The sequence below is a fragment of the Peromyscus leucopus genome, chromosome 10 (assembly GCF_004664715.2).
Source record: "Peromyscus leucopus breed LL Stock chromosome 10, UCI_PerLeu_2.1, whole genome shotgun sequence".
In the NCBI taxonomy this organism is placed as follows: Eukaryota; Metazoa; Chordata; class Mammalia; order Rodentia; family Cricetidae; genus Peromyscus; species Peromyscus leucopus.
Window position 1 is genome coordinate 90,464,029 of NC_051071.1, and position 27,269 is coordinate 90,491,297.

Here is a 27,269-nt window from a genome sequence, read left to right on the forward strand (position 1 = left end):
GAGCATCATTTAATTTTTTTCTTTTTAAACTCTTATAGGGCTGGATCGTGACTATGGCCATGGATCCTATGGGGGTCAAAGATCCATGGATTCCTACCTAAACCAGTCCTATGGCATGGACAATCACAGTGGTGGTGGTGGGGGTAGCAGGTAAATTGCTTAATCACTTGGCCAGATAATTAGAACTGTAAGATTCTGGATGTATTAAGTAATCCTTAGGCTTTTGTGATACTTGAACTTTGCTGGTTGGTATTGAATCACCTGAAATATTTAAAGGTGCTAATTAATAGACATAAAAATTTTCTTAGTCTTATTGGCAGACATTATGTTCGGAGAACACCATTTATCTTTTATTTCAGTATACTAGAATAAGACATTCTTTGACAGTGGATACTTTAAAAAGAAAAAAAACCTTTTTATTTTTAATTTATCAGTCAAAATGTCCTGATCAAATGATACAAAATGTTATTGGAAATATTTATTTGTGACTTACTTTTCTTGTTGAAAAGAATTTTTTTTCCCCATAATGTGGGCACTGTGTAACAGCAAAATAGTCTGCCTAGAATGGCTTTAACTGAACCAGTCTAGCGGCTTTCAGTTTCTAAGAAACATTTAAGATAGATTTCGTTTCATTTTAATTTTAAAGCAAGTTTGAAGAGCATATTGTAATAGTAGAAGTGTTCTTTAAATCATGTTCAGGTTGTTTGCTGGCAGCTGCTGCGAAAATCCAAAACACTGCTTAAAAATGAGGGTCATGCACCTTTAACTACAGTCTAGACTTCCTATTTTACTGCTGATATTCTTTGAGACTTAAACTGATTAAACAACTACAGGTCTTAGGATTGATCATGTTTAATAACCTTACAGGGGTCTGTTTTTTTGAGATATAAAACTTCCTTCTAAATACAAAGTAAAACTAGTTAGACATTTGAGATCATCATCCTTCATAAACTGAAGGATCTGGATTCCTTAAGGATGGACTTGAACGATGCTTGTTTTCTTTGTGCTTGAAGTGTGTCACTGTGGTTTACAGTAGAGTACAGTCACAAAAACAGTTACTTGCTGTCCTTATGTAATGCTTTGAAATTCCAAGTTGGGAGGAATAGGATTTATATGGCTAGTAGGCTTCAGAATTAAATAGTATCTTCTACTGAGTGACTTGTAAATCACTGACTAATGTAACATCATTTAAATGTTTTAGTATATCAGTTATTGCCCTCTTACATTGTAAGTGTAGTGTGCATAAACTATTTCTGTAGTTGTTATCATTCATCTCTTGTGTAATTGTGAGCTTTTTAAAAACTGTGTGTAAGGTAATTAGCAACTTCTGTAATCTATGTTTTGGATTTGTGATAAGTAAAATGATTTTTTTTTTCTGCTGAGACAGTGTGGTTACATTTTAGAGTAGTTTTTAATGTGATAATTTCTTGATAGGAAATACTTTTTTAAATAATTGAAGGCATTATAAAATGTATTCTTTCTCATCTGCTTTGAATATTCATATGTAGAGGGTATATGTTGGTGGTCTTTTACTTTTATGTTCTATTTTACATGTTTATTCTTCTAGATTTGTTAGATTTACTAGTCTTATTAGCGTGTTTAAGGATTGGCCTTGGCTGAAGTTTGACAGAATGTCAAACTTTATAACCTGAGATAATTCACAGCTTTGGTTATTACAGACACAATGAGGCAGTCTTGTGATATAGATTATTGAGGTGCAAAGGATCACTTAGTATCACAAAGACCCCCCCATCTATGCAGTCTTTGTGTCCCTAAAAAGCCAAAATATTGTAAATGCTTTGTAATTTTCAATATTAGGGAAGGATTCAAAAAAAGTTTAATTAGTTGGTGAACTTTAGTAAATAACCTTTTCTAAGACTAGGGCTGGGCTTTAGTTATTAGACAGACAAATCTTACTAAAATAAAATAGAAAAGCTGCTAAAAAGCAGAGTTTTAAGCTAAGGTTAACTAAACTCAATTTATATTTAGAAACTGACTCAGATAGCTTTCTGTCTGGTCTCATGTTGAACTGCCCAGCCCTAATCAAGTGTGAGCAGAAGTAGAACTATGCAAGCCACTTTGGTATAAATGAATTTTAGTTGATAAATGTCATCTGATAACTTGTCTTTTGAATTGTCTAACATTAGTAAGCTTACTTTTGTTTTTTCCCTCACTGTGCAACTTTTCCAGGTTTGGACCTTATGAGTCTTACGACTCCAGGTCTTCTCTGGGTGGGCGAGATCTGTACAGATCTGGCTATGGTTTTAATGAACCCGAACAAAGCCGCTTCGGAGGTAGTTATGGTGGTCGATTTGAGAGCTCCTACCGGAATAGCCTTGACTCTTTCGGAGGTAGAAACCAGGGCGGGTCTAGCTGGGAAGAACCTTACTCCCGTTCAAAATTGAGGCCTGGGTTTATGGAGGACAGAGGAAGAGAGAATTACTCTTCCTACAGCAGTTTTTCTTCACCCCATATGAAGCCTGCACCTGTAGGCTCTCGGGGGAGAGGAACGCCTGCTTATCCTGAAAGTACGTTTGGAAGCAGAAACTATGATGCTTTTGGAGGACCATCAACAGGCAGAGGCCGAGGCCGAGGAGTAAGTACAACAGAATCTTTTCAGATTCTTTTCACTAGTCACTCTTTTAAACCCTTTCAAGACCATGGTTTTCAACGAGAACAAACACTGTTTGTCCCAGTGTGTTTTAAGCAGAGGCTGAGTCATAAAGCTTTAGGTTGGCTGCAAAAGTTTTCTAGCACCTCAGAAAATAAGTTGCAGTGTGAGATGATTCATTCATGAAGTTATGTCAAATCTCCCTTTATGAAAAAGGTGAGGATATTAGGTTTGGTCTAAAAGGGGTTAAAAGGAGTTGCATTTTTCTTTGTAAACACTAGCAGTTTTGCTGGTGAGATAGTTGTTGGACTATTGTAAAAGGTAACTGAACCCTTTTGAGCTCTGAGTAGGTTAAAGGTGCAATGTATAATAAAATATTTACCCTTTGTTAGTAAACTCTAGCAAGTAGAATTCCTTCAAAGTTCCATGTTTCCTGTTAAACAGTCAAGAGGTCAAAAGTCAGTGTAGATTAGGATAGCTTAGTCATGTTTACACATGAAGAAGTTGATATGTATAATAGATGGTAGAATGATTTGTGGTCAGTATTATTTTGCTAACTTGCTCTCTTACTATATGTCCTATTGGTGATTGTTTTCTTTTCCCTAATTCTGTTGAGAAAGAATCTCTTACTTGTTTCAGCTTGCTTCCTAGGAAGTAATATTTTGCAAGTTATTGCCTAACTGGATAAATATATTAGCCTATAGGTGTTTAATTTCAGGATATACATTGTAACAATTATGCTTTGTGGTCTTGGGTAACTTCATAAATTTTTACCTAGTAGGGTTCATAGGTTATGGGATTATGTAGTTTGATCATATAAATACTATTGTATATTTATATTTTTGTAATATAAGATGTTTTTTCAAAGTCAGTTGTATTTATTATTCGTGTAGAAGAAAGTATTCTGATAGACACTGTAGTAGGGCATGTGTTTTTGACTGTTCATTAGCCTTTGGTCATCAGTATAGTTTGTCTTACTTGTGTAGACATTTTGCATTTTTAATAGTCACTCTTTACTTACATAAAATGCATTGCACCTTTAATGTTTATAATGAAGATTTTTCTGATGTGTCCATATAAATTACATGGAGACATTCATGTAAATCTCCTAGGTTAGATAGATATTTCTAGTCATATATTAATGTGTAGGCAGCAGTGTTGGTCCACCATACTTGAGGATTGTAGGTTAATTAAAAGTAGTTGGAGTAGTAGGCTTTGGGCTTTGAAATTGAAAATACCTTCTAGTTTAAAAATTTGGAAACATTTAACCTCTTCCATGCTGTGTAATATTTTGGGCAAAGGATTTTTTCTTAATGAAGATTCAGGTACCAGTTTTGTTTTCTTGATGTACAACTGAGTATTCCTGTACTTGTATTTACTCTTCTAGTCTGAGTGGACTTCTCTTTCTTTCCTTCTGTTAGCCAAATAGATGAACTGGTAGGATCTTCATTTTAACCTTCACTTGTACAATTCCCATTGGGTCCTTCTCTTCAGATTACTCCTCAGTCTTACCTTCTAGAAGTAAGATTAGCAGAATAAATGTCTATGGACATGACCTCTTGGTAGAGTGGATTTTGTTAATGACAAGAGAAGAGGAAGGGACACAGAGTCATTTGCTGGTATGACTCGTCGTCTGTAAACTTGCTTCTTGGGGCTTTGGGGTTTAATGTTTCTTTAGGTAAGAATGTGAATGGAACGTCAGATGTAATTCTTTATCTGAAGTGTGTCTTGGAAGTTGATGCATGGTTATGCTTTAACTCTCCTATTTCATACTAGTGTTCCATCTCGCCTTCTCATTCCCATTTTCAACAGTGAGAAATCCTAAATGATTTCTGGATCATTTTTACTTTAAACTACAAATATGATCATCTTTGTGTATCTTAGATTTATGCAAGGTTTTAGTAAAATAAAAGATTTCTTTTAAGGTCTTTGATGGGAAAACATCAAGTAGGAACTCTGAAGAGGAGTTGTCAGAGATTTGTACAAGTGGGTGACCCTCTGACAGGCACATGGTGTTTATGATCTCACATAATTCTGAATTGTAAAAATTAAAAAATAGAACATAGCCACCTTTGTAATATTGGAAATACTAATTCATTGGATTTGAGTTCATGTAATAATTTATAAATTTTTTATATGTGCTTTCTCAGAGAGGACATGTAAAATTCAATTAAGTTCCACAGAATTTTCAGGTGAAAACTAGTAACTAGATGACAAAATTTTGTATTAATCCATATTTTATCTTGACATTATGTTAATGTTTCTTGATTTCACAAATTTGCAGCATATGGGTGATTTTGGAAGCATTCATAGACCTGGAATTATTGTTGACTATCAAAACAAATCCACCAATGTGACGATTGCTACCACAAGAGGAATAAAAAGAAAAATGATGCAAATATTTAATAAACCCGGGGGAGCCTTTATCAAGAAACCTAAGCTAGCAAAACCTATGGAGAAGATGAGCCTCAGCAAATCACCTGGTAAGTGAAAGACTGTTGCTGTGGCTTAGGGCACTTCACATTTTAGAACACACTGATTTATGATCATTTTTAGTGTTCATACAGAAAAGTGCATAATAATTGTAACTGAAAATTAGATCTGTGGCTCCGCTGTGTAGTTATTAATCAGTTGTTACTCTTCATATGTATTTTTTGTATATATGTATGTATGTGCGCATGTGCATGCCACAGCATGCATGTGGAAGGTCAGAGAACAGCTTGAGGGAATTATTTCTGTCCTTCTACCGTATAGATCCCAGGACTGAACTCAGGCTATCAGGCTTGGTGGCAGATGCCTTTGCTGACCCAGCTTGCTAGCCTTCAAATGTACTTTTAAAATTAATGTACACTGGTCAGTTTATTTTTCTTTACTTTTGTGTGGTGGAGACTTAATTACACCCCACCCCTCAAAGTCTTACTATATAGCCCTGGGTAGCCTAGAACTTGCTATGTAGACCAGACTGGCCTTGAACTCCCAGAGATCCACTTGTCTGCCTCCTGAGTGATGGGATTAAAGGTGTGTGCCACTGCACCCAGCAAAATATATTTTTTTTTTTATTTTTTATTTTATTTTATTTTTATTTTTTTGATTTTTCGAGACAGGGTTTCTGTGTAGCATTGCGCCTTTCCTGGAGCTCACTTGGTAGTCCAGGCTGACCTTGAAATCACAGAGATCCGCCTGGCTCTGCCTCCCGAATGCTGGGATTAAAGGCGTTGCGCCACCACCGCCGCCGGCGGCCAAAATATATTTTTAAAAGGCTTTGCAGATGATTTTGATTCAAACCCCTTTCTTGGATGTTATATTTATTATTGGAGGAATATATCTCATAATGTACAAGATTCTCTGTATCAGGACAGAGGGAAGAACATTTTTCTAGTCTTTGGCATTAGGTAAAACTGTTTCCTCTAGAAAATTAGTTTACTTTTAGTCGTCTGGAGACGGTATCTTAGGGAAAACCCTGTCTCTGTTATTAGAGAGTGTTGGAAAGTTCCAGCCCATCTGAAGATGGGCATCGGTCATTTATGACAGTCCCGAGAGAGGTGACGCACCTAGTAAGAAATGTGAGACGCAGACCTTAGACTCGTGAGCCACGAGACAGCCAGCGGTGAGGGAAGTTAGAGAAGATCTAAATTCAGGGAGAGCTAGGTGAGATCGGAAGGCGTGTTGTCCAGAAGGTATTAGTTCCGAATTTGGACTGTAGATTCACATAGCCCTCAGGATTTGTGACTAGGCCACACTTAACAATTTGCAGTCTTAATTCAAGGCTAATCAAGACAAAGTGGTATTGGCACAGTGGCTGACGTGTGTGGGTCTGTGGAAAGGAGCCAGACATGATCCACTGGCTTGACTGTTGACAGGAGAGAAGAGTCTTTGTGTAAGTGGTTGAGCTAGCTGACTAGTCATACAAAGATTTCCATGCAAGAACTGCTCCTAAGAACAGATCTCAGAAATCTCTTAGCATAAAGTTTAGGCAAGCGTTCATGATTTTGGATTTAACAAGGAATTTTTACACAGGACACCAAAAGCATGAGCAACAAATAAAAATGAGTAAATTAGATTTCATCAAAATTAAAAACTTTAGTGTTTCAAAGGCCACCATTAATAAAAAGTAAAAAGAAATTGTGTATGTGGTGGTGCACATCTGTAATCTCAGCACTTGGGAGCCTAAGGCAGGAGAATTAATTTGAAATCAGCTTAGGGTAGAGAAGACTCTTATCTTCTGTCCCTCATAAAATGTCAAAAAATATTTTTGCAAGCTATGTATCTGAGAAAGGACTTATATCCAGAGTATATAAAGAACCTTAACTCTAACAAAAAGACATAAATAACTGAAAACTAGGCAAGGAATATATGCAAAATTTATTCAAAAAGACATATAAGTGGTCAATAAGCATATGTAAAGCTCATCAAAAATCACTTATCAGATAAATGCAAACAAGTACCAGAAATAGATGCTCTGTGTTCTCCAGAATGGCTAGAATAAAAAAGATTGATAACAAGCCTTAGCAAGTCTGTGGAGAAATTGCTTTACAAAAAATTTGATTTACTGAGAGCGAGCGAGAACATCTGGAAGTCATAGGACAACTTGGTTGATTCTTTCCTTCTACCTTTACATGGGTTCTAGGGATAAATTCAAGTTGCCAGACTTGCAGAACAAATGTTTCATCTACTGAGCCATTTCACTACCTCCTTCCCCTTCCTCCTTTTTGGAGATGTGGTCATGCACTGTAGTCCTAGCTGGCTGTGTATTTGACTATGTAGTCTGAGATGGCTTCCAATTCCAGTGGTTGTCTTAGTTAGGGTTTCTGTTGCTGTGAAGAGACACTATGACCATGGCAACTTTTATAAAGAAAACATTTAATGGGTGGCTCGCTCACAGTTTCAGAGGTTCAGTCCATTGTCATCATGGCAGCATGCAGACAGATGTGCTGGAGCTGAGAGTCCTACATCTTGCAGGGAACAGGAAATCGACTGACACACACTTGGTGGTATCCTGAGCACTAAGTCCTTCCCCTCCCCCTCCTGCCCCCAGTGACATACTTCCTCCAACATGGCCATATCCATTCCAACAAAGCCACACCTTGTAATAGTCCATTCCCTATGAAATTATGGGGGCCATTTACATTCAAACCACTACAGTGGTCAAGCAAGCTTTGGCAGCACATACACCAACTTAGCAGTCCTCATGCATTAGGTCCTGATCATTGGAATTACAGGCATTCATCAATGTGCCGGGTAGCTGTGGAGAAATTTCTACACTGTTGTAAAAATGTGAACAGGGCATGCACTTTGAAAAGAGTCTGGCATTCCTCAGATGATTAAACTGAATTATATGACTCAGCAGTTCATTCCTGGATATATGCCTAGAAAAAACTAGCAGTCCACACAAAAGCATATATAGTTACATGCTGAAAAATGTTTTGGCCAATGATGGATTGCATATACAATATTGCATATACAAATTGCAATACCTTAGATGTAGTGTAGACCTTGTCAACTAGGTTTGTATATGTATATTCTGTATCTATGCCTTTTCTCGAAAGCCCTAGTGTTAAGTGATACAAATATATACAAATTTTTATAAGGCATTTGTTAAAATAGTCAAAAGGGGAAAAATCCCAGATATTAATCAAGGGATGAAAGGATAATATGTGGTATGTCCATATTCTGTGGTATGCTATAATAGAACATTTAGCTATAAAATAAAATGAAGTAAGCATACATGCTGTAACTTGAATGAACATTTGAAAAGATGATGATAAATGAAAGAAACCAGTGACAAAGTCCATGTTGCATAATTGTATTCTTAGGGATGTTCAGAATAGAGAAATCGGTAGAGACAGAGAACATATTGGTCTGTGGAATGGGAATTTGGGACATGAAAGGCGATAAAGATTTCTTTTTGGGCCAATAAAAGTGTTCTAAAGTTGATTGTGATGTTTGCGTATATCGGAGGTAATAATGACCACTGGATTTGTGCACATTACTGATTTTTCATTTTTAAATTGGTACTTCTTTTTTGATAATACACTTTAGAAGAATTAATTGTACTTTAGAAAGACAAAGTTTTTAAGAGCTAATCTGTTCCTCAGGCTTAACAGGGAGAAAGGGTGATGTGACTTTTATTTTACTAAATTGGGTAAAGTATGTTTGAACAGATTAGATTAGGATAAGACTATAAATAAAAAAGCTAAGGACATGTCTATTAGTATTTTCTGAGAAAGCATAACATTCAGTACATGTTTTGTGTGTTTTTGACTGTATACTGAGTTTTTGTTTTTCATATTTATTTTGCTTTGATTTTGTCTTTTTGGTTTTTCTAAGTAGATGGTATTGTAATCCCCCTTGTCAACTGCTGTCTTCTTTAGCATCTATTTTATGCAATTACCTAACTGAATTGGAGCTGAAGAAGATTTGCATAATTACAGTGAATGGCTATTTTAAAGTTGTTTTGGTTAAAAAATTTATAATTTTCTTAAGTGCAGTTTGAAAAATAAGACATTGTTTGTATTGCAATGAACTTCTTATTATGTGTTCTTGTCAAAGGGATTGCTTTAAAGAAAGTGATAGTAAGAATTTTTCCCAAAAGGAGTAGAGGAACACTAAAGCCCCAGTAGTTTCGAGTTAAATAGGTTTTAATAAAGTAGGAATTATTATATGAGTTTGCAATACTGACAATGTATTTGTTTTTCTTAACGTTTTATTTCCATTTAAATTAGGGATTAGTAAGTATATACAGTTTGATAAAAACATGTTTTTAAAATTGTTTTTTCTTTTTCTTTCGGCGTGCCTTTGGGTGCTTTGTATGTATACTTGCACACCAGAAGAGGGCATCAGATCCAATTTCAGATGGTTGTGAGCCACCATGTGATTGTTGGGAATTGAACTTAGGATCTCTGGAAAAGCAGCCAGGGCTCTTAACCACTGAGTGCTCTCTGCAGCCCTATTTATTTTTATTTTATGTGTATGGGTGTTTTCTCTGTATGCATGTCTGTACTATGTGCATACCTGCTTCATGGAACTGGAGTTAGGGATGGTTTTGAGCTGCCAGGAATTGAACCCAGGCCCTGTGGAAGAACATTCATTCAGTACCATTTCCCCAGCCCCAGATTTTGAAGTGCTAATAGTAACCTAGTATTTACTGAATGCTTCTTGCACATGGGCACTGTGTTAAAGAGCACACATGCAGTACTTGGTATAATTTTCAAGCCAAATTGATCAGGGGAAGTCATTTGTGCCCAACTTTCTACAACTGAACAAAGGAAAGGTGAATAAGTGATTTGCTTCCCAGGTCAAACAACCAGTAAGTGGCAAAGCCAGGATTTGTTCTAACGCTGCTTCTGTGCCTAATGTTATGGTCATAACAGAATTTGCTTCATATCATTTTTCATTTATTTACTTATTTATATTTGTTTTTGAATATATTTATCCCATGCTGGCCTTCAACTTGCTTTGTAATGGAGGATGACTTAAACTCTTCATGCTCCTGCCTCCATTTCCAGGTGCTTAAAGCATAAACACAGGCCACTGGTCCTGATTTATTTATTTTTGTGTTATATGTTTATGTGGGGGCGGGGGAGGCGAGGGATAAACGTATGCGGAGACCAGAGGACACCACCAGGCATCTTCCTCAGTTGTTGTTCTAGTTACTTCTTTTGAGACAAGGTTTCTCAGTGAACCTGGAACTTACCAATTTTGGTTTGATTTTTTGGCCAGCAAGCCCCAAAGATTCTCCTCAGTCTGCCTCTCTAGTGCTCAGATGACAGGTGTCTGTCACCCGGCCCAGCTTTTTAAGTGGGTGTTAGGGATCTGAACTCAGGCTGGCCTCAAACTTGCTGTGTAGCTAAGTATGACCTTGAGCTTCTTTTCCCTGCCTCAATCTTCCTACGAATCTTACAAGCATGTGCCACAACATGGGTTTCTGTGGTTCTGGGGATTGAACTTAGGGCTTCATGAATGCTAGGCCGGCACTCTCCCAGCTAAGTCCATCCTAGCCCAGTAAGATCCTTCCCTTCCCTCCCCACTCTGCCCTCCTCTCTTAGGTTTGTATGGCTATATGTGAGTCTATGCACTTGAGTGCAGGTGCCTTAGGAGGCCGGAAGAAAGTGTCAGATTTCTCTGGAGCTGGATGGAGTTACAGCCAGTTGTTAGCTGCTAGACATAGCTGCTGAGAATTGAACTTGTGTCTCCTATAAGAGCAGTATGTACTCTTAACCACTGGGCCATCTCTGCAGCCCCAAGTAATGAGATCCCATTGTACCAGCCCATACCCACTAGGATGTTATAATGAGGGGTGGATAACAAGTGTTGGCAAGGATGTATAAAAACAGGAGCCATCACACAGTACAGAGGGGTATATTAAGTGGTAGCACATTAGTGTTTCTTCGATGAGTATCTGTTTGTACAGTGGAATATTGAATTGTAAGAGTGAAGTACTGATACATGGTATAACTAATGAACTTTGAAAACATGCTAAATGAAAGCAAGACCAAAAAGAGAGATGTGCTGATTCTATTTAAATCAAATACTGAGATTACAGAGAGGACATGAGTAAGGACTGACATCTTAGAGTTGAAGTGGGGAGTGACTGGTGAGTGACCACAGCTACAGTGTGGAGGGATGAAGGTACTCTGGAACTAGTGGGGGGGGGCGTCACAGCGTGGGATGCCCTTTGTGTTACTGGATTCAACACTTCAACATGGCTTGGATGGGAAATTTTATGTTTTGTCTATTTTATCCTAGAATAAATTTTTAAAAATTGCTTTTATTTTGGAGATCTGTAGGTACCCATTTTAAGAAAATTTGGGGCCACCCTCACAATATAGATGTGAGGGATTTTTTTTGCATTCAGGCCTGACTGTTCCTGGAATTGGAGTTTTATCCAGGTCAGGCTCCTTCAGTGTTTCTCAAAGTATGCGAGCTATTCAAGATGAGTTTTAGGCTCTGTGGATACTATCCATTTTGGTAAGGATAAGCAAAAATGAGCAGATTTAAACAAAAATATATAGCAAATAATCACAAAGAAATGAAACAGATAAAGAATGTTACAGTGTATGTATTAAAATGAAGTTTTTTCCCCCTAATATCTTAGCAAAAATTGATCCTAAAAATGAAGAAGAAGAAAAGCGGCGAATTGAAGCTCGACGAGAGAAGCAAAGACGTAGACGAGAAAAAAACAGTGAGAAATATGGAGATGGATACAGGTTTGTGTTCACAAAATAAAAAATGAGGTTTATAAAAGACAGTTCTCGGGCTGGAGACATGGCTCAGCCGTTAAAGGCTAGGCTCACAACCAAAAATAAGGCAGTTCTCTAAGCTGGGTACCTTTGCAAAGCATGGTGCCACATCCTGTAATCTGTACTTGTGAGGCTATGGTACTTCAGGCTTTTACTTTTACACACTAAAACCCTATTTCAAAAGAAAAGTCTCTTAGAAATGGGAACTCTATGAAGTAGAATATGAGAAAGTTCTAGTCAACGGAAAAGATGTGACTAAAGGAACAAAGGAACAGTGCTAGGAGTGTACCTCAGTTGGTCGAGTGCTTGCCTGTGACACACAGAGCCCTGTATCAACTACTTACTACTCATTGATGCACATACCTACAATCTGAGCACTTGGGCGGTGGAGGCCAAAGACCATAGTCTTGAGCTTTGACTGTGCAGAGACAAAGTGATAGTCTTCGCTGGAAAAGCTTGAGTATTATCAGTGTATAACTTATTTCAAATAGAGGTGCCAGAGGGAATTCTGAAAAAGCATAATAAATGAATAGCACTGACCTTTGGGATACTGGAACGTTAATGCATACTGCACAAGCATGAGAGCCGAGTGAGAACCCCACCACCCATTGAGAGGTGGGTGTGCTGGGCATGCTGTCAGGATTGGAGAGAGGAGGGTTGCTGAGGTCGCTGTCTGTCAACTTAGGTCAGTACTCAGTGAGAGAGCCTGTCTCAAGGAAGTAGAACTTTTCTCTCCAACCTGTTCATGAGCCTGCAGATGTACAGATGTGTAAGGTTCTAATGAAGCACAGTGATGAGTGATAAACGTGGTGCCAGGGCTGAAAAAAATGATAATAGGCAAATGACAGAATTATAAGCCTATGAACAGACTGCATTTATATAAGAATATAATATATATTATTAATGATGTGCTAAATAAGATTTGGTTGAACAATTAAATTTTAGAGTCAGTTTAGATCTTCCTATCCTATCTAGAAAGATTAGAAATTTAAAAAACAATGGAAAATGAAAGAAGAAAATAAAGGATTTTCTTCTCTGAAAGATACTCCCCTGGGCTTAAAATCAGTTTTCTGTAGGTATAAAAGACATGATGAGGGGCTGGAGAGATGACTCAGCAGTTAGAAGATTATATTGCTCTTCCAGAGAACCCAAGTTCGGTTCCTAGCACCCAGGTCACGAGGCACAAAACTGCCTGTAACTTCAACATCAAGGGATCCAGTGGCCTCTTCTGGCCTTCTTGGATACCCACACACATATACACATAAATAAAACTTAAATGAATTTTAAAAAGTGGATAGATTTTCCTTGAGGACTCAAAACCTTTTTAAAAAGATTGATTTATACTTTATGGATATGAATCTTTGCCTGTGTGTGTGCATGTGCTCCAGATATGTGCAGTGCCCGTAGAGGTCAGAGGGCATAGGATCCTGTGGAACTGGAGCCGCCATGTGGGTGCTGAAAACTGAACCAGGGTCCTGCGCAAGAGCAGCACACGCTTTTAATCACTGAGCCATCTCTCCAGCTGTAGGACTCAAAACTTGAAAGCAAGTGGTCTATGAAATATAATTGCAAGAATTGACTGATAGCTAATTTAAACATTAACTTTGATTAAAAATTGCCACCCCCCTTTTTTTTTTTGGTTTTTTTGAAACAGGGTTTCTCTGTGTACTTTTGTTACTTGTCCTGGATCTTGTTCTATAGACCAGGCTGGCCTCGAACTCACAGAGATCCACCTGGCTCTGCCTCCTGAGTCCTGGGATTAAAGGCGTGCGTCTGAAGCCCCCCCCCCCCTTTTAAAGACAGAAAACTAAGATGTCTGATGTGTAATTTAGTGGAGGAATATAGCTAGTTAATGTCTTTAGGGAAAATGTTGAGACTTCCAGTAATTTAAGTAAAATGAAAAATAAATAACATGCTGTTTCATTAGAAAAAGACTGATTTGCTAGCTGAGGTATAATCAAATTAACTCAAAATTTAGTGGGGAACAATATAATATAACTATTAGAAATCAGGTGGCAATTTTAAAAAGTTCAACAACTTTGTATTCATTGATATTACCAAGGAAATAATCTAAAACACAGGAGAGTTTAATCTACAGAAATTCTCATTGCAACATGATTTACTTTATGTATTAACGGGAACTACATATCAGTTCCAGAGAATGATGAAGTTGATAGAAGTTTTGACTCATTGTTAAAAATGAAGATTATAGAATTTACAGTAACATGGAGATAAGCATAAAAGTAGGAAAATACGTATTTAAAATTAAATTATTTATAGTGAAAAAGACAGGGGAGCAGGGTCTCCCTATGTATCCCATGCTGGCCTTGAATTTGTGAGCCTCCTTTCTCAGCCTTCCAGTTGCTAAGATTAAAGGCATGTGCCTCTCTGTCTATCAGGAAATTTTTTTTTGTTATTGTTGTTGTTGTTTTGAGACAGGGTTTCTATGTGTAACAAACAGCTCTGGCTGTTCTGGAACTCACTCTGTAGATCAGGCTGGCCTTGAACTCACAGGGATCTGCCTGTCTCTGCCTCCTGAGTGCTGGGGTAAAAAGTTCGTGAATGCCACCTTGAAAATTTTTAAAGACTCCCCCTTATGTTAGAATAAAGAATGTAGCTAGAGTTTTCCTGCCTTGCCCACAGTCAGGACAAATCTCTATCACCTGCCAGTCCCCCAGCCGCTCAGACCCAACCAAGTAAACAGAGAGACTTATATTGCTTACAAACTGTATGGCCGTGGCAGGCTTCTTGCTAACTGTTCTTTTATCTTAAATTAACCCATTTCCATAAATCTATACCTTGGCACGTGGCTCGTGGCTTACTGGCATCTTCACATGCTGCTTCTCCTGGCAGTGGCTGGCAGTGACTCCTTCTGCCTTCCTGTTCTTTCTTTTCTCCTCTCTGTTAGTCCCGCCTATACTTCCTGCCTAGCCACTGGCCAGTGTTTTATTTATTGACCAATCAGAGCAATTTGACATACAGACCATCCCACAGCAAAAGAATATAAAATTTCTAAAGTATAAATACAGAAAATTTCTTACTCAATGTTTTTTTTTAAGTTTAAGTTGTGTATGTAGCAGGAAAAGGATGAAATGATATGTATTAAAGTGTCCATGTTCTGTGTAGCTCACATTTTATCTTTAACCCATAGTGCTTGAAATCTCTTGAGGGAGGCTTTATTTACAGTGTGAATTCCCATTCATGTTAAATAGGAAACTATTGTTACCTGCTATGAATGTGTATAAGGTGTAGAAAAGAATGTTAAGTTGCATCTGAATTTGCAAACTTTATTTGTTCTGTCTTTGAATTTAGGCTCTTGGATATGCGTTTATAATCTTGTATCTAGCTTTAATAAACTGTTCTTTCTCTGGTTTATTGCTCCTAATTTAGTAGTATTTGAGGAACAATAGAATTAAACATACTACAAATTACTCCATAAAGAGGACTTACAGTTTGTTTTTGTATAATACTTTATTTTTGAGATTATAATATAATTACATTATTTCTTCCCTCTAACCCCTCCCATATTCCCTTCTTTGCTTTCTTTGAAATTCATGGACTTTTTTCATTAATTTTTACTTGCATGTATGTATTTGTGCCTACATATATGCTCCTAAATATAAGATATTTAGGAATAATGTTACTTGTATGTGTGTTTTAAGGACCAGTGCTTGGCGTTGAACAACCAATTGGTGCTCTTCCCTAGGGGAGCTATTTCTCCCACTCCCAGCATCCCTCGGTTGTCTGTAGTCGTTTGTGTAGGGTTGAGGCCCTCCACTTTGGCACGTTCTCGTTCAGCTCGTCATGTTGGTGAGAGTCTGTGGGTGTAGCATCTGACATTACTAGGAGACAGTTTCTCAACAAATTTCCCTGGTCCTCTGGCTCTTACAGTCTTTCCCCTCTTCTACAATGTTCCCCAGGCTTTAGGTGTGGGAGTTGCTTTGGGGACTGGGTTCCACAACTCTGCATTTCGATTGGTTGTGGTTTTCTGTAATGGTCTTTGTCAGTTGCACAGAGAAGTTTCCTTGACGAGGGGTAAAGACTACACTTCTCTGTGGGTATAAGGACAAATATTAGAGTGCACGTGGGGATTATTCTGGTTTGGTAAAGTGGTAGTTGTGGTGAAGTTTCTCTTTCAAGATCCATGACTTCACCAGCCCTAGGTAGTTGGCTAGGTTTCTGGGATCAGGCATTGATCTCTCTCTAGTTGAGCAGCTCTTAGTCCAATCAGAGAGCTGTTGGTTACTGCCAAGCTTTGTATGCCACTACTGCACCTAGAGAGAACACACACCATTTGTCTTTCTGAGTCTGGGGGTAACTCACTCAATACGATATTTTTTTAACTTTCATCCATTAACTTGCAAAATTTATGACTTCATTTTTATTTGGAGCTGAATAGTATTCTATACAGTCTATGCACCATATTCATTATTCTTTTGTCAGTTGAAGGACAGTTGCGTTGTTTTTCTTTCCCAGCTATTGTGAATAGAGGAGCAGCAAGCATGGCAGAGCAAGTGTCTGTGGAGCAGGATGCCGAGTCCTGTGGGCACATGCCAAGGAGTGGTGTAGCTGAGTCCTATGGTGGATTTATGTGTAGCTTTCTGAGCATTCTCCACACTGATTTCCACAGAGACTGCACCAGTTTGCAGTCCCACCAAAGTGAATGAGGGTTCCCTTTCCCTTCATCCCCTCCAGCATTTGTTGTTGGTTATTTTGTTAATCTTTGCCATTCTGACTGAGGTAAGAAGACCTTTTAAAGTTGTTTTGCATTCTCTTATTGCTAGGGACCATGAACATTTTTTTTGAGATATTTCTTAGCCCCCACTCCACCCCCTCCCACCCCCACCTTTTTTTCTTCTTTCAAGACCACTCTGTTCAGGTCCCAGGTCCACTTTTTAAATGAGTCTTGTTTTTGTTTTTGTTTTTTTTTTTGAGTTCTTTGCAAATCCTGGATATTAATCCTCTGTCAGATGTGTAGCTGGCAAAGATCCCCTCCCACTCTGTGGCTTCCTCTTCACCTGGTTGATTGTTTCTTCAGCTGTGCAGAAGCTGCATAGTTTTGAGGCCCCACTTGTCAGTTGTTGTCCGTGGTCCCTGGAAAATGGGGTCCTATTCAGGAAGTCCTTCCTACACCTATATCATGTAGGCACTGCCTGTGTTTCTTCTAGCAGTTTCAGGTTCCACTTTTAAGTCTTTGATCCATTTGGAATTAGTTTTTGTGCAAGGTGGTAGACATGGGTCTAATGTCTTTTTTCTGCATATGGATGTCCAATTTTCCCAGTGTCATCTGTTGATGCTTTCTTTTTTCCAGCTTATGTTTTTGGCATTTTTGTCAAATATTAAGTGACTGAAGGTATGTGTACTCATGCTTGGGTCTTTGATTTTGTCCTATTGACCTGCATGTCTGTTTTTTGTGCCAGTACAATATTGCTTTTATTACTTTGGCTCTGCAATATATCTTAAAATCTGGAATGGTAATCCATTTAGCATTGTTCTTTTTTGACTACCAGGGGTGTTGTATGGTTCCATATGAATTTTAGGATAGTTCATTTCCTAGTGTCTTTTCTATCTCTTTCTTCAAAGGTTTAAAGTTTTCATTTTCAAGATCCTTCACTTCCTTGGTTAAGTTTAATCGTAGATATTTTATTTTCTTTGAGGCTGTTGTGATCGGGAGTGTGTGAATGGGAGTGTGTGAACAGGAGTCCAGGAAAAATTTTAATTTCTTTCTTGATTTCTTCTTTCTGTCATCTTCAGCAGTGGATGCTTGCTATCAGCTTCAAATTTTATTGCATTGTGCTCAGATAGGATACAAGGAATGATTTCAGTACTTTTGAATTGGTAAAGATTTGTCTTGTTTCTCAGGATATGATCTATTTTAACAAAGTTTCAGTGTGCTCCTGAGTAAAATGTGTAGTCTTGGGTGTCTGGGTGGAATATTCTGTAGGTATCTGTTAAGTCCATTTGATGTATGATGTTAATTAAATCTGATGCTTCTCTAATTTTTGTTTTAGATGATGTGTTTATTGAAAAAAAAAGGAGTATTGAAATCTCCTAATTGTGTGTGTGTGTGTGTGTGTGTGTTTTAAGACAAGGTTTTTCTGTAGCCTTGGCTGTCGTGGAATTCACTCTGCAGGGCCAGACTGGTCTTGAACTCACAGAGATCTGCCTGCCTCTGCCTCCCGAGTGCTAGGTTTAAAGGTGTGTGTCACCATGAGATGTAACCCAAATTTCTGAATGGTCTTCTAATAAAACACCTGGCACTAGATATTGGGGTGAATGCTGAAAGATCAGAGAGGCAAAGGAACAAGCCACAACTACCACCTCTTACCTCACCAACTCCTCAGCCAGAAAGAGCTCTGGCCGAAAGGGATTCCTCAGCCGAAAAGGCTTCTAGTTTCTGTCTCTTCATGCCTTATATACCTTAATCTGCCCAGCCACTAAAGGCATGTGTGCTTCCCAGTACTGGGATTAAAGGTGTGTGCCACCACTGCCTGGCTGTTTCTCTCTTAGACTGAGTCAATCTCATGCAATCCAGGGTGGCTTTCAACTCACAGAGATCCAGATGATCTCTGCCTCCTGATTGCTAGGATTAAAGGTGTGTGCCATCACTGTCTGGCCTTTATGTTTAATCTAGTGGCTTGTTCTGTTCTCTGATCTTCAAGCAATTTTATTAGGGTACACAGTATATCACCACAGCAACCCTGCTGAAATCCCCTACTATTAATTGATTGATGTTAATGTGTGTCTTTAAATCCAGTAGTAGTACTTTATTTATATATTTATATATATATATATATATATATGAAATAGCATGCCCCACAGTTTGGTGCTTATAATCTTAGAATAGTAATGTCTTCTTGGTTAACAATCCCTTTTATTAGAATGGAGTGTCCTTCTTTATCTCTCCTGTTTGGTTTTAGTTTGAAATCTATTTTGTCAGATATTGGCATAGTGATGCCTGATTGCTTCCTGGTACCATTTTATTAGAGTACTTTTGTCTACCCTTTTATTCTAAGGCAGTACATGTCTTTAAAGATGTCCTTCTTATAGACAGCAGATAGATAGGTTTTGTTTCTTGATCCATTCAGCCAGCCTGTGTCTTTTGAATGGAGAATTGAGGCCTCTGATACTTAAAGTTATTATTGAGATGTATGTTTTAATTATGGCCATTGTGTTGTTAATTCTTGGTGTTGTTTGTGTTCAGTGGTACTTTGTGTTGTTGTTGTTTTTTCTTTCCGGAGCTGAGGACCAAACCCAGGGCCTTGTGCTTGCTAGGCAAGTGCTCTATCACTGAGCTAAATCCCCAACCCTGGTACTTTGTGTTTTAATAATTATGGTTTCACATTTCTTACTACAATCTCTGCTATGTTTATTCCTCATTTTGGCCCAAACTGTTGCTTCCTGTGTTATCCTTAGGTTTGGTTTGTTGGATATGGTTTTTTTGGTTTTTTGGTTTTTTTTTGGTTGTTTGAGACAGGGTTTCTCTGTGTAGCTTTGGTGCCCGTCCTCGAACTCACTTGGTAGCCCAGGCTGGCTTCGAACTCACAGAGATCCACCTGGCTCTGCCTCCCGAGTGCTGGGATTAAAGGCATGCCTCACCATCGCCTGGCTGGATATGTTTTTTTTTTTTGGTTTTTCGAGACAGGGTTTCTCTGTGTAGCTTTGTGCCTTTCCTGGAACTCACTTGGTAGCCCAGGCTGGCCTCGAACTCACAGAGATCCGCCTGGCTCTGCCTCCCGAGTGCTGGGATTAAAGGCGTGCGCCACCTCCGCCCGGCTGGATATGTTTTTTATGGTGCTTATTTTTTGGAAAGTTTTTCTCCTTCTTTCAATTATGGTGGATAGTTTTGCTGGGTATATTAGTCTGGGCTGGCTGACATAGGCTTTTAGGACTTGGAATGCATTGCTCCAGGCTTGTGGATTTCAGAGTTTCCATTGAGAAACCAGCTGTTATTCAGATAGGTTTTCCTTTATATGTGACTTGCAGTTTTTCTCTTGCAGCTTTCAATTCACTTTCTCTGTTTTGTCTATATACTTAGTGTTTTAACTATGATATTCCAATAGGGAGTCTCTTTTATGGTCTAGTCTATTTGGTGTTCTGTGTACTTTTTGTATTTGTATGGATGTGTCTTTCCTTAGTTTGGGAAAGTTTTTCTTCTATAATCTTGTTGATTACCTGGTCTATGCCGTTGACTTGGGATTCATCTCCCTCATCCATGTCTATAATTTGAAGGTTTGATTATTTCGTGGTGTCCCACTTTTCTGATATGTTTCTTTCCTGTAGTTTTTATTTTCTAATTTTTAGTTTATTTGGTCCGGGACCTCTACTTTGTATTCTGATAATCTTATCTTCTGCCTGATTCTTTCTACTTGTAAGGTTTTCCTCTGAGTTCTAGTTACGTTATTGGAGATTTCATTTCCATCTTCATTTTAGCTTGAGTTCTCTTCAATGTTTTTATCTCCTTATTGAATCCCATTCTCAAATTCTGGGTTAGCGCCATCATTTCCTTCAGCATTGTCTGTGTTTTCTTAGGCATCACTCAAGCATTTATTTTCCTTAAATTCTGTTTCTTTAATTTCATTGAGATGTTGCTATGTGTCTTCCTTAAACTTCCTGAATTCTTTGATGAAGTTTATGATTGTTCTTTTAAAGTCTGTGTCCTGAGGTTCATCTAGGTAACTTTTATTGGCAAGTATTTGTGCGGAACTGGTAGGAGAGGAGATACTGGTTTGATCTTTCATATTGTTTATATTTTTGCTATGCGATCTGGGCATGTGGACTTCTTTTGTTAGTTTTAAGTCTGATATGGACAGAACAGGTTGGGGCAGAAGAGAGGATGTGCCAGTGGATTGATTGGGCCTAACAGTTGGAAATGACTTAGGTGGAATGAAGTGAGGAGGACTGGGTTGGTGTACAGGATGTGCATCTTGTCGAAGCCTGGAATGTGGATCAGGGTGGGTGGAAAGGTTGGAGGTGACATGGAGAAGCCTATGGGTTGACAGGTAGTTAGGGAGTGTCTGGCAGAAACCTAGGCCAGGACATTAGCTGTGGGGCCTGGGGCGAAGGGGTGAATGGTTGGGTCAGGGAGACTCACTTGGACAGACTGGGAGAAGCACACGGGAGGCCTGGCTGGGCAGTGTGGTTACAATTTTAATAAGACTGTTTTTTTGGTCTTTGTCCCTGCCCTGCTTCTTATCTCTTTAAATTCCATTTGGTATACATAATAGATATGTTACTGTGTTGTAGAAATGAATTAAACAATTTATGTTAAATATATGAGTCTAAATATGATTATGCATTATAAGGTTAACATTTGTATCTAATTATTCTATGAGTACTTTTCCCATTAAAATTTGAAAATTTGAATGTGATGTCACTGTGTTAATAGAATAAACATTGCAATTTGGAGGAAATACAAGAACTGAAATTTTCATGTTTCCCTATACCATAACCATTTCAGTTAAATTGTCATTTTATAGACTATGAGTCTTAAAAAGTACCCTACAGTATGTTAGGCTTAAAAAATAGTACTGATGATGAAACCAGGACCTAATACATATTAAAGAAATGTACTACCAGTGAGTTACATCTGCAGTCATGTGTACATTTATTTTATCAGAGCGGTTTTACTTTTGTTAGGAAGATTTGAGATGGATGGTAAATGACTACTTTTGGATAGGTCTCTTGCTATTTGAATGCTTTCAATATGATCACAAAGGTGACTATGCACATACACTACTTAAGAGAACCTGGGGTGAGATGTGTATGTAAGAGGTATGCACAAGCAACAGTATATGGTGAAGAAGTGCCGGAAGAGAGATACAAATCAGAGTGGCAGTGAATCCCAGAGACAGTGTGGTGATGGAGATGGTATTTGAACTGCTCTAGGAATGGTAGAATTGTAAGAGTTGTGTGAAGCAGTCCAGGTAGATCACATACCTTAAGGTAAAAACAAAGAAATAGGTGTTTTACTGATACCTCAAAAATAGAAAACTGGTTTGGAAAGAATTAGTGATTTAAAAATGTAACATAATTAAAGCATTTAATAAAGATGTAGTATGTACTTTATACTGTTAAACGAGATTAGTGGGCATAGATAAAAAGAGAGTAGAGATTAGGAAGTGTCCTGGATAGCAGCTGAAGGCATTTTTGTGTTTAGTTTTTGAGTGTTAAAGGAGTCAGTGAGGTATGTAAGCAGTAATGTGCTAATGCCTGTTGTAGAGGACGTAACCTAAGTAATTGAAGGAGCCATCTTTTAAAATTTTATTTATTTATGTCGTTTTTTTTTTTTAGGTATGAGTGCTTTGTCTGCATTCATGCCAGAGAGAGCTTCAGATCTCATTATAGGTGGTTGTGAGCCACCATGTGGTTGCTAGGAATTAAACTCTGAACCTTTGGAAGAGCAGCCAGTGCTCTTAACCTCTGAGCCTTCTCTCCAGCCCTGACAGGAGCCTTCTTAGGGGCTCCATGTAATACCTCTGTGAAGACTGCATTCACATCAGAAGACTGCATTAGCCAGAGAAGTTAAATAACTGCCCAAGATCGCACATGATATAAACTGAGCCATTAACTCCTAAGTAACTCAGCAGATAAGTCTAATAGCAGTGTGAAAAGATCCTTGGAAAATGGAAACTGAGTCAGAACCCAGTTAGAAGACTGTTATAATTTAAGGAAAAAGAAATAATATACATAGAAAGTAGGAAAGTTATAGAGGAATTCATTCTGGGTGGATTTTCATCTTCTACATAATGTATGTTTGTGCAGCAGTCTGGACCTGTCAGTCATCCTGACAGCTGTTGGGGGACAGTACATCCCCAGAGCTCTGTGAGATTGAATAATTGTTTGTGTCTACCTGGCTTTGTTGATGGTTTAGAAACTCGAGGATGGGCCAGAGTGTAAAATTTGTTGTGGAATTTTGGAAGTCAGTGCTTCTTTATATTAACTCTAGCTTTCGAATGGCCAAGGCTTGAGGTCATCCCCTTATTTGTCGTATTCATACCCAGAGGCTTAAAACACAGAGTACTTTAATGACTGCTGTCCATAGGCACTCAAAGAAATATTTTTTCCTCTGCCTTAATTTCAGAGTTCTAAAGTGGAAAGAAAGTTATTTCAGCTAGTATAATTAGTTTTAGATGATCTAAATGAATAAGGTAATATTTAAAGAAAATTTCTTTTCTTTGTAGAATGGCATTCACATGTTCATTTTGTAAATTCCGAACCTTTGAAGAAAAAAATATTGAACTGCATCTGGAAAGTTCTTCACACCAGGAAACATTAGATCACATTCAGAAACAAACCAAGTTTGATAAAGTAGTTATGGAGTTTTTACATGTAAGTAGATGTTTTTGAAATGAGAAATATTTTATTTGATCTGAATTTATTTCACTTTTTATAATTTTTCTCTCACCTTTTTATGTTTCTAAAAATTTAATAATTACTTATTTAAGGAAAGTTGGTAAAACTAATTAGATGTGAATTCTATATTAAAATTTGAATTTGTAATATGAGAAATCATTTTTCATAATTATTTCTGGGAAAGTTGTCAGAAAGAGATCCTTTAGTCACTGTTATGTTGATTCGGATTCATCTATCATTCCTGCAGAAATCTACCGTGTACCTGGAAGTATGATTGGTACATTAATTCTTCATTTCAGATGAGCCTCCATAATTCTCTCTCTCTCTCTTTCCTTTTTTCAAGAAATGATTGAAAGACCATGTCCATAGAAGCTAAGTGACCTTGTCACTAGGTAGCAGAGTCAGACTTGAGCCAGGGAGACAGGCTCTGTCTGGTGTCTTTGTATTTTCTTTATGTAATTGTCAACTTAATAGATTATTTTGAAGACTGCAAGCATTACTGTTAGTGAGCCAACTATAATTGAAAATAAAACATGTTCACAGGTGCACAGATAGTATGTTTAGGTGTAAATGCCAAGACTGCAGAGATACTCTGGGGACTTGAAAAAGCAAACAAAACAAGAAGAGATGCTGCGAGAGGCTGGAGCTGGACTACTGACTGCACAGAACTATTCTGTTCACCCAGACCTCTGCATCTATCCGAGTTGTGTCCTTTATGTTGGTTCCTGTCACTTTCCTGTAATGGGCTCCTTTCTGTCATTAGAATTCATCCCCTTACTTGAGAAGGTCAACTCAAGGTGCAGCTTCTAATCTTTCTCCAAGTGCCCAGAAGACATTTTGAAAGTGAAGCTGTTTTCTAGTGTTTCACAATAGTCTCTTCAAGTAAATTGTGGGTTTCTTGTGAAAGGCTATTAGTTCTTACAGAGCAGAAATACCTGCCAGTGATAGTGTTCCCATAAGATGAGTGTGGTGCTGAGCATGTGCTGGGTGTGCCTTGGAACCGTTTGTATTCTTTCTTCTTATTCTCCAGGAATGTATGGTGAATAAATTTAAAAAAGCATCTATTCGTAAGCAGCAGACACTTAATCACCCAGAAGCTTACAAAATAATTGAAAAAGATGTCATGGAAGGTGAGTATTTAGTCAAGTTGTTTTATAAATTTACATTTGTATTTTATATATCAGAGATTGATGTAGTTCACATTTATACCTGCTATATCTCTGACTGGTTTATCAGAGCAGACTTCTAACTTCTTGTTTCCATACTTACAAGTTTAGTAGTATTACCTCTTTTTGTTCAGTGTAGAGGAGCAGTTCTCAGCTTGTGGGCAAACCTGTCTCCAAAAATATTTACATTACGATTCATAACATGAGAAAGGAATTTTCCTCTAGATCAGTGGTTCTCAACTTTCCTAACACTGGGACCCTTAATACAGTTCCCCATGTTGTGGTGACCCCCACCCATAAAATTATCTTATTGCTATTTCATGACTGTAATTTTTGCTACTGTTATGACTCATGATGCAAATATCTGAACCGATGCTTTAGATGAAGGATCCTTCTTTAATTTGCCCTGTCTTTCTTTTTAAGGTTTTTTTTGTTGTTGTTGTTGGTTTTTTTTGTTTGTTTTTGTTTTTTTGTTTTGTTTTTTTTTTTTTTGGTTTTTTGAGACAGGGTTTCTCCGTGTAGTTTTGGTGCCTGTCCTGGATCTCACTCTGTAGACCAGCCTGGCCTCAAACTGACAGATAACCACCTGGCTATGCCTCTCGAGTGCTGGGACTAAAGGCATGTGCTTTTAATCCACCCACCGCTGCCCTGCCCTGTTTTTCTTAACTCTATTTATTTATTTATTTATTTTATTTTTATTTTTTAAATTATATGGGTGGGGGGAGTTGTGTGTAACACGAATCTTAAATGGTCTTATTGTAGCTAGAGTTTTCCTGCCTTGCCCACGGTCAGGACAAATCTGTCACCCGCCAGTCCCACAGCTGCTCAGACCCGACCAAGTAAACACAGAGACTTATATTGTATACAAACTGTATGGCCATGGCAGGCTTCTTGCTAACTGTTCTTATATCTTAAATTAATCCATTCCATAAATCTATACCTTGCCATGTGGCTTGTGGCTTACCGGCATCTTCACATGCAGCTTGTCATGGCAGCGGCTGGCAGTGTCTCCTTCTGCCTTCCTGTTCTTTCTTTTCTCCTCTCTGTGAGTCCCGCCTATACTTCCTGCCTAGCCACTGGCCAATCAGTATTTTATTTATTGACCAATCAGAGTAATTTGATATACTGACCATCCCATAGCATCTTATTAATAAAAAAAAACTCAATGCCAGCTATTGGAGTAAATTCTGAAATATCAGAGAGACATAGCAAGCCACAGCCAACCTCACCTCACCAATCCTCAGCTGATCTTGTTTCCTCAAACTGGAAGCCTCTAAGTCCTCATCCGAATGGATCTCAGCTGAACTGCTGCTCTAAGCCTAAAAGTGTAAAAGCCTCTAGTTCCTGGTCCTCACGCCTTATATACCTTTCTGCTTCCTACCATCACTTCCTAGGATTAAAGGCATGTGTCTTTGTCAAGCAAAGCATGAGATCTCAAGTCCTGGCATTAAAGGTGTGTGTCACCATGCTTGGCTGTTTTCAGTGTGGCCTTGAACTCAACAGAGATCCAGATGGATCTCTGCCTCTGGAATGCTAGGATTAAAGGCGTGTGCTACAACTGCCTAACCTAATGTCTGTGGTCTCCACAGAGGCCAGAAGAGGCCTTCAGATCCCCTGGAGCTGGAGTTACTCAGAACCCCCATGTAGGTGTTGGGAACCAGACTCAGGTCCCCTACAAGTGCAGTACTAGTTCTCCATCTCTGAGCCTTCTTTCCAGCTCTGTTATGTTTCTCTGAAATTTATATGCTTAACTCTTCTGTTTTTCAATCTTTCCTTCTCTTTTGATTCCATCTCGGAAGCCTTTAAGCCTGTTCTATTTTAAAAAATAAAAACAAAGGAACAAAAAGCATGCTAATTGTACTATAACTTGCCTTTTCTTTTTATCTTTAAACAACTCTCGGCAATAGCTCCACCGCTGAGCATTATATTTTCCTAACCCCACAACCGTGTTTCTTTAAGCCTCGTTCTTCTTCAGGCTCATTGGTTAGATGAAGTAAACAGCTTTCTACTCTCATCACGTGGTCCCTTAGTTCATTTAGAGATACGTCTCACTGCATCGCCTCTGGCCTAGAATTGACTCTTAGAACAGCCAGGCCTTGAACGTGCAGCAGTTCTTCTCCCACCTGAGAAGAGCTAGGATTATAGGTGTGAGCCACCACGCCCAACCCAAAATGATCCAGTTCTGTTCTGTTTGTTTTTCCTTAAATCATCTTGGTAGCGTTTTCCATTTACTCCCTTGCTTGTGAATCCTTTTTCTTTTTTTTTTTCCTGTCTCAGCACCTTACTGGCCTAATGTTTGCTTGATCCCCTTGATTTGGTTTTAGTCTTTGTACTTCATCAGTAATAATCTTCATTATTCCTTCCCTTTATATTTCTTTCAGGTGAACTCATCTACATACAGAGTTTAATATGTATGTGCGAACTCCTTATATCTGTAGATCTAGCACCGATCTGTTTTCTGAAATCTTGTTTCATTTATTTACCTGCTTTCTAACATCTTTTCAATAGTCAATATAAAAACCAACATTTTGGGGCTAGAGATGGATCAGGGTTAAGAGCAGGAAATGTTTGCAGAGGACCCTCATTTGGTTCTCAACACCCATGTCAGGTGGCTCACAACTACCTGTAACTCCAGTTCCAGGAGGATCTAACATTTCTGGCTTCCTTGGACACTAGCATTACCCACACAGACACACAGGTGTACATAATTAAAAATGTAAAGATAGGGGCTGGGAGATGGCTCTGTGGTTAAGAGCACTGACTGCTCTTTCAAAGGACCCAGGTTCATTCTCAGCACCCACATGGTAGCTCACAACTATCTGTAACTCCAGTTCCAGGGGACCCAGCACCCATGGCAAAATACCAATGAACATAAAATAAAATAAAAAAATTTTTAAA

General features: G+C 38.3%; 1 protein-coding gene across 4 annotated transcripts in view; it reads left to right on the top strand.

Annotated features, from left to right (window-relative positions):
• Window positions 1-27,269, top strand: part of Znf326 (zinc finger protein 326) — a 45,898-nt gene that overhangs the window by 10,043 nt on the left and 8,586 nt on the right. Inside the window, exons 4-9 of one of the 4 annotated variants that reach the window (XM_028867345.2) lie at window positions 39-150; window positions 2,191-2,596; window positions 4,896-5,094; window positions 11,706-11,817; window positions 23,034-23,181; window positions 24,236-24,335. In XM_028867345.2, the coding sequence (XP_028723178.1) occupies window positions 39-150; window positions 2,191-2,596; window positions 4,896-5,094; window positions 11,706-11,817; window positions 23,034-23,181; window positions 24,236-24,335 (1,077 nt within the window). Of the gene's footprint in view, window positions 1-38; window positions 151-2,190; window positions 2,597-4,895; window positions 5,095-11,705; window positions 11,818-23,033; window positions 23,182-24,235; window positions 24,336-27,269 lie in introns of those variants that run through there. The other 3 variants (XM_037209263.1, XM_028867346.2, XM_028867347.2) reach the window with 3 other exon arrangements.